The 14,018-nt window shown below is 45.4% G+C and overlaps 1 protein-coding gene across 1 annotated transcript in view; it reads right to left on the reverse strand.

Annotated features, from left to right (window-relative positions):
- The window catches only part of LOC147663069 (fascin-2-like), an 84,830-nt gene extending 71,238 nt beyond the window's left edge, over positions 1-13,592 (reverse strand). Inside the window, exon 1 of the mRNA XM_086950705.1 lies at positions 12,638-13,592. Within this exon, the coding sequence (XP_086806831.1) occupies positions 12,638-13,460 (823 nt within the window). The 5' untranslated portion in view covers positions 13,461-13,592. The remainder of the gene's footprint in view (positions 1-12,637) is intronic.
- Positions 13,593-14,018: the final 426 nt, after the last annotated feature.

Here is a 14,018-nt window from a genome sequence, read left to right on the forward strand (position 1 = left end):
AGGCAGTGAGTGAAACAATTAAAGTGCAAAGTGCAAATATTGATGTCCCGGAAAGGCGTTAGGGGGTTAAAAAATAAGTTGGGCTGTTGCTACTAGAGCTATTTTCAAATGTTAGTTGTGTAGATCAGGTGACAATTTTGTTTTTTGTTTATAATGCATATTTTCCACGGACTTTGCTTTATGTATCTTCATGTTCTAGACGGGCTTATTGTCAAACGTTGACACCTGTCAACAATAAAATCTGTTGTGAGAAAAATAAGTTGGGCTGGGCCTATGCAGTATGCATACTGGGGTTGAGTAGTGGGGGTCGGCAAAGGGGGCCACTTTCCCTCTTAGTGTGTTGTAGTTAACGAGTGAGTCCTTTGCCGCGCCATTACCTAATTCTGGATCTCGCCGTGAAGTAGTCCGTTATCAGTATTTGAGGTAACAGAGTGCGGATCAGCAGGATGGTGTCGGAGTAGGCCCTCAAGCTTCTCTACATATTTACCGCACCTCAATAGGGTGCTTGTGTCAGTATGGGAGAAGCACAGTGACCAAGCCTCCAGGGAAGAGTGAATTTCCTTCTTTAGGTAAATTGGTTTTAGGGGAGTTCTCCTGGGGTTGTCGAGAATGGGACAACAGCACAGAAGGTGTGACCATGGCTCTTTCTTAAAGCTGCAGAATCTGCAGGCCCCCTCTTGCCATGTTGGGACCATGGGTTAAAGTCGGCCACCGGAAGGCCTCACAAGCGCATAAATAAAATGTCTCTGCAGATTTGTAGCACTGTAAAATTCCCAATAAACCTTATAATGTGCTTTTTTTTTATAGCGCATTGACACCTCCCTTCACCATCCAGGCTCTATAATGGAAAGCACTCTTTAATCAGGTGGACTGACACATATATAGCCAATAACTACTGGTGAGACTGAAATATTCCTCTGGTCTGATCAAAAATGTGTATGACTTTTATCAGGCAGAGCTGCTGAGGGCTGACCTGAATGGCCCTATGGCTGAAGAGGGCTTACACAAAGCCCCTGGGCTCTGTGTTTGTTTTTCTTATTATTGGCATGAGCTCTAGCAGACAACTGTAGCCAGAGGTTAAAAGGGATGAGTGCTTGAGCCTGAAGAATGATTGACTCAAGGCTGATGGTAAGCGGCATTTCGGTATAGGGGTGAGATACTCATTGCTTGTATATTCCACTGTCGAGACTGGTCTCATCTCTGATTCCTTCCAGGGTTAGAGGTAAAAAAATGTTTTTAAAAACAAGGATCTCAACAGACATTTATGTGGCTGAATAGTAAAGACAGTTACTGGAAAACAAAAATGGCATGTCAGGAGCGGGGATAGAATTTGTAATGGGGGTACAAAGGGAAAATCTAATTCTGCCTCATTACATGTCGGTTATTGTGTATCTGTGTTTCCAAATTGATGAGTCTGATGGTCTGCTGGGCCTGGTGGGCGTATAGGCATGATGTTGTAGTGGGCTTGACGGTAAACGCTTCTTGGTGGTCCAAAGGGCCTGGTGGGGAGTCTGCGTGGTAGTCCAATGGACCTGGTGGCACAGAGTGTTTTGTGGTCTGATGGTACAGCATTCTTGGTGGTCCTATGGACCTGGTGGCACAGAGTGTTTTGTGGTCTGATGGTACAGCATTCTTGGTGGTCCAAAGGGCCTGGTGGGTAGTGCGCGTGGTGGTCCTATGGACCTGGTGGCACAGAGTGTTTTGTGGTCTGATGATACAGCATTCTTGGTGGTTCTATGGACCTGGTGGCATAGAGTACTTGGTGGGCTGATGGTGCAGCATACTTGTTGGTCCTATGGACCTGGTGGCACAGAGTGCTTGGTGGGTTGATGGCTCTGATGGGACAGCATTTTTGGTGGTTCTATGGACCTGGTGGCACAGAGTGCTTGGTGGGTTGATTGCTCTGATGGTACAGCATTCTTGGTTGTCCATTGGACCTGGTGGCACAGCGTGCTTTGTGGTCTGATGGCTCTGATGGTACAGCGTTCTTGGTGGTTCTATCGATCTGGTGGCACAGAGTGCTTGGTGGGTTGATTGCTCTGATGGTACAGCATTCTTGGTTGACCATTGGACCTGGTGGCACAGAGTGCTTTGTGGTCTGACGGCTCTGATGGTACAGCGTTCTTGGTGGTCCTATGGACCCGGTGGCACAGAGTGCTTTGTGGTCTGATGGGTCTGTGTGGTATACTGCTGTGCATTCTCGTGCTGTTCTCAGCGCGAGAATGCATTTCTCCTTGTTCCCCTTTCAATGGTGTTCTTAGTTCTCTGTTCTGTTCTGGTGCTCTGGGCAACGTTTGTCAGTTGCCCGGAGTCCTGGAGCAGAGAAGCTGTGTACCTGTGGGTGTCTCTTGTCTCCTACAATAAAGAATACTACAAATTCACCTGAAGACTCCTGCCTCCTTCTTCATTCCACATACTTCATTTGGCGACGAGTGGTTGAACACCACTCGTCGCCAAAGACACCCACCAGGAAGATACTCGGCGCATCCTCATAACAGCAGCTCTCGACAAACTTCGCGATTTAAAATTGGTCCACTTTGTCTTCATTGTAAGAGGTTTATTTGGAAATACCTCGTGGACTTAATTTGATGATCTTCGGCTTTCTGCGGAGCCTTGGTGACGTCATCGGCAAACGGTTCAGGGCTTCGCCTGAGTGTTCCAGTATTGAGCTGCTGCACGTCATCATCTGCGAGGTTCGAGGATTCTCTAGCGGCTGACGTGAGGCTGACGTGAGGCGATTCTGTGAGTACGTAGTTCTCACGCAGACCGGAGCGTGGTGACGTCATCACGCTGGCGGCCATTTTGGAGGTCGCTTAGCAACGCTACACGGAACAGCTGTTTCACGAAGCCGACTCCGTTTTGCTTCGAACTTTGTTCTTTCCTCAATTTACTTCGCATTTCGCCCTTCATCGGATGGCTTATGTATAGGGCATTTTGAAGAAAAAGGTATGGTTTTCTTTTCTCGGTGACAGGCACACCATTGCCTGTCTCTCAGGATATTTTCTCGAGGAAGTAAATACATTATTTTTAAATTTTAATTAACATTACCTGTCTCTCATCGGATGTTTTCTCTAGGAAGTAAATACATTATTTTTAAATTGAATTAACAGTTAATTGAAGCTATTTCTCTTCATACTTTGTTTAATATGGCTTCTCCACAGCAGTTTGCACAGCCCCCACCCTTTCTTCAACTTCCTGGCAGACCAGCTATTCCATGGCGTCAATGGGTTAGAGCATTTGCTAACCATATTGTTGCAATTGATGCTGTGAAGTTTAGCCCGGAGAGAAAAGTGGCTATTTTATATGGCTGTTTGGGTATTGCTGCGCAAAATGTTTTTGAAAATCTTCCCAGGTCCCCTGTCCCTACAGGTGAAGCAGGTGACCACTGGGATGACTATAAGGAAGCTTTATCTCGCCTGGCAAGGCATTATGGTGAGGAACCTAATGAAATGCTGGAAAGACATAATTTCTTTAAAAGGAAACAACGAGAAGACGAAACTGTGGAGGAATATATTGCACAGTTAAGAATTTTGGCGTCAACTTGTGAATTTGAGTCAAACCCTGATATTTACATCCGAGATCAGTTTGTTTTTTCTTGCTATTAAAAGAAAATCCAGCAACGCTTATTAAGTTGCAAAAAGCCTACACTTCAAGAGACCATTGACATTGCTAAGAGTATTGAGAGGTCCATTACAACGTCAAATGCTCTTCATAGCGATCAACCTTGCACTCCTCTTAAGTCTTTCCCACATGATAACTCAAATGTCAATATAGTAAATGTTAACAGGTCTTTTAAGCAGTTGCCTAGGAAACCAAATTCTTTTTGTTTCAGGTGCGGCTCAAGGTCTCATCTTGGTCATAGTCCAGCGTGTCCTGCACTGGGCAGAAGATGTGTTTTGTGCAAAAAAATGGGGCATTTTCAGAGTTTATGTAGGTCTGTGAAAAAGCCTTTCAGACCATCTGTTAACACAGTTGAATGTTCGGAACTTGATGAATGTGTGGATGAGTTTCAGGATTTAGTTGTTTCTATTCAATGCAATTATATTCAAACTCCGAAGTTGGTCAAAGGTCCGGAGGGCACAGCACTGTTTGGGGAAGTTGAAATCTCCATAATGGCAGAGTCAGGTTCCCCAATTACTATATTGTCGGACGTTACATTTCATGAAAAATGGCTCAATTCTATTGCCTTATTGGAGTCTGATGTCAGTCATAAGGCGTTCGGTGAAGCTGACATTATCATGCTTGGCTTTTTCAACTACAGATTAGAGTGTTTGGGAAGGTCAATTATTACAAAAATGTATGTTGCTGTTAAGGGTCGCAACATAATTGGGTGGCAAGATCTTGCGAAAACGGGTCTGTATTTGGTGCCTGGTTCTGATAACCCATTGAGAATAGGTGAACCACCTGAGGGTTATTCTCCTGCTCCACCTTTTGTTTCTGATTGTCTAATTGTCAATGACCAGGAGTCTGATATCAAGCAGGTTTTGGATAAATTTCCAAAGGTATTTTTAAAAAAAACCAGGTACTGTTAAAGGATTCCAGCATGACATTAGGTTGAAAGCCTGTGCTCAACCTGTTGTCCATAAGGTTCGACCAGTTCCTATTAGTGCGAGGGAGGAACTTAAATCTGTTCTCACTTCACTACAAGATGATGGTATTATTGCATCCTCAGATTCATCTGAATGGGTTTCGCCCATCGTTATCGTGCGAAAAAAAAATGGCGAGGTTAGGTTATGTGCAGACTTGCGCACTTTAAACAAAAATATTTTGATTGACTGCCATCCCCTTCCCAAAATTCAGGATCTCCTTGCTAATTTGGGTGGGGCAAAATACTTTTCCATTATTGATTTGCGTTCTGCATACCATCAAGTTCCCCTTACTAAGGCTTCCCAAGAGCTACCCACATTTGTAACTCCATTTGGAGTTTTCAAATACTTAAAACTTCCTTTTGGCCTGGCCTCTGCCGCCAGTGTTTTCCAAAAGATCATGGATCGTCTTTTTCATGACGTGTCAGGTGTGCAGGCCTATCAGGATGATATTTTAATTTTTTCGGTTGATTGGGAGACACATTTCTCAAATCTCACTTCAGTTTTGAGTAAACTTAATGATGCGGGCATGACGGTCAGAGCCGATAAGTGTAAATTTGGAACTCAATCTTTAGAGTATTTAGGGCATACCTTGACTTCAGAAGGAATCAAACCTAAGTCTTCTCTCATTGAGGCTATTACTAACGCCACTCCCCCCAAGGACAAAGATGCTCTTCGTTCTTTCCTTGGATTGGCAGAGTATTATGCTTGTTTTGTGAAAGGTTATGCTCAGATTGTGGAACCTCTTCGTGCTTTGTTACGCAAGGGTTCAAAATTTGAGTGGTCAGAAGATGTTGGTGCATCTTTTACTCAGATTAAAAACATGATTGTTGGAGCACCTGCTTTGCATCCTTTTCAAGATTCTGCTAGATGTTTTTTAATGGTTGATGCAAGTTTGACTGGTTTGGGTGCTGTTTTGGGGCAGTGGGTTTCAGGAAGAGAGCACACGATTGCTTTTTCTTCAAGAAAACTAAAAGATTCAGAAACGCATTATAGTGCTATAGAGCGTGAATCTTTGGCTTGCGTTTGGGCCATAGAAAAGTTTAAAAACTATATCTGGGGACGTGAGTTTGGTTTGTTCACGGACCACAAACCTCTCACTCAGCTTCTCAATGGAGATGGCCTTGGAAGAGCCTCTTCAAGACTTGTCAGACTCTTATCTAAATTACATGAATTTCATTTTTGTATTAAACACATTTCGGGGGGTAAAAATTTAGGGCTGACTGTTTGTCACAAATGGCTTTTGATGATTCATCTGATTCGGAAGACTTTGGTGATATTGAATGTGTAGTTGCTACTCTTGATGCTGTCAAGTTGTGTCCGTGCATTACTGAAGAATCTTGGTCCAAGGCTTATGATAATGATCATAACTTAAAATTAGTAGCGCAGTACGTTACCAAAGGATGGCCTGAGACTAGGAAGCTTTCAAATGAATTAAAAGCTTTTGCTATGATTTCCTCTGAATCGTCATTGGTCAACAATTTAGTTATGAGGCATGATGTTTTTGTACCTCCTTCTGGTATTCGAAATGATATCATTAGGTTCGCACATCAAGGTCATCTTGGTATTACTAAAACGTCTCAACTTATCAAATCCCATTATTGGTGGCCTTCTATCGAGTCTCAGGTTAAATTTTTTATAGATTCTTGTAGTGAGTGTCTACTTTCAGATAAAAAGTGGAAAGTGATGAACACTCCCCTTCATCCGGTTCCTTTTCCCGTCAAACCTTGGGAAAAGGTTGGGTTGGATTTTTCTGGCCCTTTTGAGTTACTACCTCATGATATGAAATATATCATTTTGCTGATTGATTATCACTCAAAATGGGTGTATCACATGTTTTGTGACTCTCCTTCTGCAAACAATGCTGTAAGGTTTTTGAAGAATGTCTTTATGATTGAAGGGTGTCCTTCCATTGTAGTTACTGACAATGGTTCTCATTTCACTGCTGAGAAGTTTTCCTCATTTCTGATTGAACATGATGTTGTTCATTTTAAAGTAGCTCTATATTCACCTACTTCAAATGGTTTAGTAGAGCGAGCTAATAGATTGTTGAAAGATGCTGTTCAGACTGCAATTTCCTCTCACTGTGATGTAAAAAAAATTCTTGAAAATAAGTTGTGGTCCTATAATATTTCTCCTCATAGTACCACAGGTTTATCTCCATTTTCTTTGTTAAGAAATAGGAATGTTCATACTAAATTGTGTCCTACTTGGTTATGTCAAAAGAGTCTTGAGACCAACCTTAAAAAGGAAATTTCTATTTCTCATGATTGTAATGTGTCTAGTAGAGTTTTACAAAAACAGAATGTGATGAAAGAAAAACATGATTTTGGAAGACGTTTTACTTCTGTTGATCTGAAAATTGGTGATTGGGTCCTTATTAGGAATCCAAAGAGAGTTTTGAAAGGTCTCTCCAAATTTTCTACTCCTGTTCAGGTAACCTCTGTTAGTAAAGCCTCTGCTTTGCTTGGTAGTAGAGGATGGTGGAGTAAAAGGGCTTTGGTACATTTAACTAATTCTCAAGCACGTTCGTTGCTCAACTTGACTAAGGAACAATTTGATCAGTGTGATTGGTCATTTTGGATGAATGCCCCTGTTTCAAGTACCTCCTCTACTTTAGATGGTGCATCCATTCATCCAGATTTAGGTTCTCCTTCAAATCAAACAGTTTCTCCTTTCTCCTCTTCTTCAGAGGGTGTAGAGGGTGAAACTCGTCAATCTTTAGATTCGACTGTTAGGTGTAGGAGGTTACCAGTCAGGTTTAATGATTATATTCTGGGTTACAATTTGTCATTTGGTTTGCAGTAACTGATTTTGTTTTATTCATGTATGTTTTATTTTCTTTCATTGTGAAGAGGGAGAAGTTGTGGTATACTGCTGTGCATTCTCGTGCTGTTCTCAGCGCGCGAAAGCATTTCTCCTTGTTCCCCTTTCAATGGTGTTCTTAGTTCTCTGTTCTGTTCTAGTGCTCTGGTCAACGTTTGTCAGTTGCCCGGGGTCCTGGAGCAGAGCAGCTGTGTACCTGTGGGTGTCTCTTGTATCCTACAATAAAGAAAACTACAAATTCACCTGAAGACTCCTGCCTCCTTCTTCATCCCACTTACTTCAGTCTGATGGTACAGCATTCTTGGCGGTCCTATGGACCTGGTGGCACAGAGTGCTTTGTGGTCTGATGGTACAGCATTCTTGGTGGTCCTATGGACCTGGTGGCACAGAGTGCTTGGTGGGCTGATGGCTCTGATGGTACAGCGTTCTTGGTGGTCCTATGGACCTGGTGGCACAGAGTGCTTGGTGGGCTGATGGTACAGCATTCTTGGTTGTCCATTGGACCTGGTGGCACAGAGTGCTCGGTGGTCTGATGGGTCAGATGGTACAGCATTCTTGGTGGTTCTATATACCTGGTGGCACAGAGTGCTTGGTGGGTTGATGGCTTTGATGGTACAGCGTTCTTGGTGGTCCTATGGACCTGGTGGCACAGAGTGCTTTGTGGTCTGATGGTACAGCGTTCTTGGTGGTCCTATGGACCTGGTGGCACAGAGTGCTTGGTGGTCTGGTGGTACAGCGTTCTTGGTGGTCCTATGGACCTGGTGGCACAGAGTGCTTGGTGGGCTGATGGCTCTGATCATACAGCATTCTTGGTGGTCCTATGGACCTGGTGGCACAGAGTGCTTGGTGGGCTGATGGTACAGCATTCTTGATTGTCTATTGGACCTGGTGGCCCGGAGTGCTCGGTTGTCTGATGGGTCTGATGGTACAGCGTTCTTGGTGGTTCTATATACCTGGTGGCACAGAGTGCTTGGTGGGTTGATGGCTCTGATGGTACAGCATACTTGGTGGTCCTATGGACCTGGTGGCACAGAGTGCTTGGTGGGTCGATGGCTCTGATGGTACAACGTTCTTGGTGGTCCTATGGACCTGGTGGCACAGAGTGCTTTGTGGTCTGACGGCTCTGATGGTACAGCGTTCTTGGTGGTCCTATGGACCTGGTGGCACAGAGTGCTTTGTGGTCTGATGGGTCTGATGGTACAGCGTCCTTGGTGGTCCTATGGACCTGGTGGCACAGAGTGTTTGGTGGTCTGGTGGTACAGCGTTCTTGGTGGTCCTATGGACCTGGTGGCACAGAGTGCTTGGTGGGCTGATGGCTCTGATGGTACAGCGTTCTTGGTGGTCCTATGGACCTGGTGGCACAGAGTGCTTGGTGGGCTGATGATACAGCATTCTTGGTTGTCTATTGGACCTGGTGGCACAGAGTGCTCGGTTGTCTGATGGGTCTGATGGTACAGCATGCTTGGTGGTCCTGTGGACCTGGTGGCACAGAGTGCTTTGTGGACTGATGGGTCTGATGGTACAGTGTTCTTGGTGGGCTAGTGCGTCTGGTGGTCCCAAAGGCCTGGCAGTACAGTGCGTCTGGTGCACCAAAAGTTCTGTTTATTAAACGAGTTAGGTGGCCCGAAGGGCCCTGATGCCCCTATCTACCTGGCATATACTACCAGGGGGGTATTTTTAGGGTACTGGATTGGCCAGTGTGATAGTTTGGGAATTGTATGTATTTGTGAACGGGCATTGACTCTTTTGTTAAGCAATGACTGACTTTTGAGCAGCGGTCTATGCTGTAGTGGAAAGGTTTTTGGAAAGGAAGGGATGTACTGATTGCAAACGAATTATAAAAGGAGGGCTGCAAGATACGCCTGTCCTGATAGGCGTGTACACCGAGTGACCACAGTGGCTTCAGACAAGCAACTTGCTTTCTCACTATCTGTCCTAACAGCTGTGCATTACAGGTGTGTACATGACAATGCATTCTTCATTCAGGGAACTTTCTCGACATTTTGGTTAAAGGTGCCTGCATAGTTTTCATTGTCGTGCATAGAAACAAACAACCCTCACACCTGTTAACCGATGCCCCACACCAGTTTCAGAGTTTTCGTTGAACTGAATCAATATTCGAAGGAAAAAAAACCCACACAGACAATCATAAATGTTCTGAAAAATAGTTTTGAAATGTGTCTACAGCAGCGAGACGTCCTTGTTGACTAGTATTAAAGGCCCAGCCTGAAAAAAGTAGACAGGAGTACTAAATATGGAAATAAATAAAACCCTTTTGTGTTGGCCATTGTGCACACTCCTGCATAATGGAGCGCACATGGCTGGCCAGCTCCAGGCTCGTCTGGTGCCGAACCGGTTACTGGACACATTCCAGTTATTCGTCCCAGATGCCCAGCTCAGGTGACCTCAAGCCACATCTTGGCACTGGCAGTAGCTTACTTTTGTGTTCTGATCCTCTTACACTTAGCTGCTGCAGTTTGCACGCTACTTGCGGTCTCCTTACAGTCCCCTGGGTGGGAAGGTCTCGCTCAGGGACAACTGCCCTATTTTGCATGGCCATGTCGTGAGGAATTAGATCATAATCCCCCAGCTCTATTTAAAAATGAGTACCCCGAGGTCCTCACCTTCTTCCAAGGACACTCGGCTTCGCTTTTTACATGACCTTCTGTTGTTACTTGAAAGGGTCCGCTATTCACTGAACCAGGGACATTTTAAGGTTCAAGAACAGTTTATAATTTATGATCAGGTTTCAGCTCTTTCATGCTTTCTTTGGCCAGATCACTGAGAGGACTCAGACACACTCTTCCAAATTCTAGATGTGTTTACATCTAATATTTAGGGATAGTGACATTTTTTTTCAAAATTTTAACACGGCAGCAGCTCACTAATATTACTGCAAATAATCTCTGACACCCTCTCAATTCTACAATGCGAGGTCCTGTTTTCATTAAAAGAAACGTTTTTTAGGTCTATTGCATGAAACAAAAACAACATTTCTCTGCTAAATGTCTCTAATAGACTCTCCCACATCACCCACATTACACATAAATTGAAGCGAATCTGTATTTAAAACAATCTGTTTATGAATTATTCAAGATAATCAGGGCAAGACTCTCTGCAAGACAGAGCTGGTCAATGAGGAGGCACCCTGAAAGGCCGGGGCACTGGGCCAGAGCCCACGTTACCCATGCCTTAAAACGTCTCTGCTCTGAACTTCACAACACCAATTTTGCAGACTATTAATCAGTGCTGCAGAGCTTTGGGGTGCAGAAGGTCCCTTTCCCTGAAGCATCTCAGACGCACCGGTTGTCCTGAAGCTGCATCTTGAGACAAGGCCTGGGAGATGAATGGAGGTAAGAAGGCTGTCAACCATACCCCGCTGCATATCTTACGACTGGATTTGAGATCAAGGTAACACAGCTGTGTGCAGCTCACTGTAGTCCAATAAATGAACAACCCTGCACCTTTGCCTCTGGCACGAGTTTACTTTACTGTGGGTAGGGAACGCCCAGGCACTCGGATCAATAATGCTCATTTTCTATGTTGACTATTTAACAGTGAGATCTTGTCCTTGAAAACTGAGGCCATAGCCCCATCTGTTCGCCAGGCTCTTTCTAGGATCGCACATTTCTGCCTGCAGCCAATATCTCCAGGGCACTTCAGGTAATCTTACAACCTGGCGGGAAAATTAGATGCTGTCTAGTTGTTATTTCACACTGATGAAACAAGAAACCATAGCTCAAATCCCACCTTCCTGATGAGGACAAAACATGTGACAATGGGCATCTTACTCACTGTTTTAGTTCAGTAAGAACCTAAAAACTATGCCCTTCAGCAGCCCTGACTGAACCCTGCCTTCTAAGGTATTCTTTTTGCTGTGCCATACTATTGTCCGCCGATAGCGCCGGGAGACCCTTTTGGGTAGCTGCACACTTTATAAGCTTCTTAAATAAATAAAATATGACTTTCTTTTCTAGTGCCAAGGTTCCCTTATCCAGTGCTTCACATGGAAAAATATAAGTGAAGGTACTCTGTACTAGAGTACCTGCTTGTTTCTGCGAAGTGCTGGTACTCTCCAGTACCGACCCATTTAAAGCACTGCCCTTATCTCTTCACAATGGGAGCGTTGAGGAATAAACCAAATGGTGATACTAACTGGTCAATGAAAACCTGAAACCTTACTCAGTAACAATGTGGTTGTATAGCTTTCGAATATTTTCCTCTTTAACTCCCTGCTTTTTCAAGAAAGGAAGAACCTTCCAAGTGGCAAGAAAGGCAGGAAAGATCCACGAGTGGGTAGCGAGAGGTGAGGGGAGACAGGAGGGATCAAGTAAAATATTTGAGAAACGACTTTCAGCACTTAATGAAGCATCATTAAATGATGAGTTACAGCACTGCCAGAATGAGTGACCGACTCAACACTGCCACTCATGCGAGGAGCGCTGGGCATTCGCGTTACATACATGCTGGTATTAAGTTATTGGTACCTCAAAGGATAGGGTTAATTTATGATCAAGGGATGCAGCCAGCCAAGGAATCACCTGTGATGTGGCGTCCTGCATTACCCTGCTCTAGAGGGGTGTCCAACAATTCAGGGGCCCCTCAGCCATTCAGGGGGGCCCTATTAAACCCAATGCCAATGAACATCTGTGAGTTATTGTATACTCAGGGGTCCGTCTTCACATTCTTTAGGGGGGGCGAGGGGTATAAATTTGCATTAGGATGCCAGTTCATGGGTGTAATGGCTGGAGAAACTGTGATAGGAGGATCCTGCCAGAGCCTTTGGTGGTTCTGGCAGGTTGTTAGCACGTGCTCACCACATCACCCAGAAGCAGTCAATTTACATTAGTACAGAGCAATTGTTGTTACACAGTAACCACTGCAAGATAAAAGCAACGATGAGGTAATTCAGATAGTGGTGCAAATTATAGAAAAAGGGATTTGTAAATTGTGTGGCAAACAAATGAAACTGCTTCCACGAGCAGTGGTAAGGACAAAATCAATAAGAAAGTTTTAAGAGGCATTAACAATAATACGACAGAGCAGACTAAGCTCAGAACTGTGTAGTTACAACTGACTCAACAGTGGAAAATGTGGAGATCAATTGGGTTGGGATGTCTTTGTCTGCCATCACAATCATCTATACTATGTTACATTTTTTATTTTAATGGCATAAGAGGGGCTCATGCCTATTTAAGAACTTTGTGAAAGCACTGACCCTTTACCTTGCCGTATGGAAACAAATCTTCCATTTGAAGCCACAAACACCACCTGCGGGTGGCTCTCCTCCAGGTCGAAAAGTTCGTCCTTGCCGGGCTTGGAGCTCCTCCCTGATCGCAGAGTCCCTGTTGGGCCCATGGGAGTCAGATACTTGCCGACACAGTCCTTGAAGGCTAGTTTGCCAGTCTTGAACTCCAGGGTGTAGCGGGTCGCCTCTTCAGGCTCTTTGACCAGCCGCCCATCGTTCCTCAGGTACCTGTTGTCGCAGGTCTTCAGGCAGTAGCGTTTATCCAGGAAGATGAGAGTGATCAGGGAATCCACCCCCCATGGGATGTTGCTGTCAGTAGAGATCTCGTCCTCCTGGGCGCTGAGGTGCGCATACCTTCTCCGGCTGACGCTCAACAGATTGGCTTGGGGGTGGATCGCCAGGTGCACTGCCCACAGCTCGCTCTCCGTAATGGTCTGGGCGAAGCAGGAGAGCTTGTCATGGGAGCCTCCAAAGAACCGCTTGTGGGGCTCCGATTGTAAGGCCCACCGTCCATCGGACTGGGCCGTAATTGTGAACCTGCAGTCTGCTTCAGGCTTCTCGGCCTCACAAGATACCCTACCATCTTTGTCGGCAGTCAGGTACCTGCCCAGATGGCTCTTCAAGTAGACTGTGCCATTGTCGACCTCATCCTGCTCCAGAGACCATATCTGCTTCCTCTTTAGGCTTGGTGCCGAAGCGTAGACCTTGAAGCCAAAGGCTTCAGCAGTCAGATACCGGCTCTCAGAGTTGAGCAAGCCAAACTGAATCTTCAGGACCTGGTGTATTCCGTTGGATGGCATCTTTCACCCAAAGAAGCCGTCGTGTGTATTGCGACCAATCGCCCAATGTGTCCTGTTTTTCACTGCAGCACTCTGGAATGCCCGCACAGGAATGCGAGGCACCTGTCAAGCAGCGCGGCCAGGGAATATCTGGATTAGTGGGACTGAACTCTGGACCTCCTCAGCCCCGCAGCTGATGACGTGGCCTTGATCCGCCGGCTGGCCCCCAGCCGCTCGGAGCGCGGTACCTCCTGCATCTAAGCTGCAGGTTGTTGACGAGTGCGCAGACCGGTCATGCGACCTCCTGCCCCCAACAGACCTAATGTTCAGGAGAGGGACTAATGCGGCCCATGGTTTTACTCCGGCGGGGGCCCGGCCGCGGCTAGTTGGGTCTGTGGTCCGGTTAATTAAGTGCCTCTAGGATTACCAGAATTCTCTCCAAGATCCCATTGAGCCGGCGGCTGTGGGCAGCCAATCGCTGTGGACGTCTGCTTAAGACACAAAGGGAAGGTCGCGCACAATGTGGCACAAAGGACCCTTTGTGAGTGCCCTATTCACGTGCCCAGCTCCTCGACATAA

Source organism: Lissotriton vulgaris, unplaced genomic scaffold, assembly GCF_964263255.1.
Source record: "Lissotriton vulgaris unplaced genomic scaffold, aLisVul1.2 SCAFFOLD_793, whole genome shotgun sequence".
In the NCBI taxonomy this organism is placed as follows: domain Eukaryota; kingdom Metazoa; phylum Chordata; class Amphibia; order Caudata; family Salamandridae; genus Lissotriton; species Lissotriton vulgaris.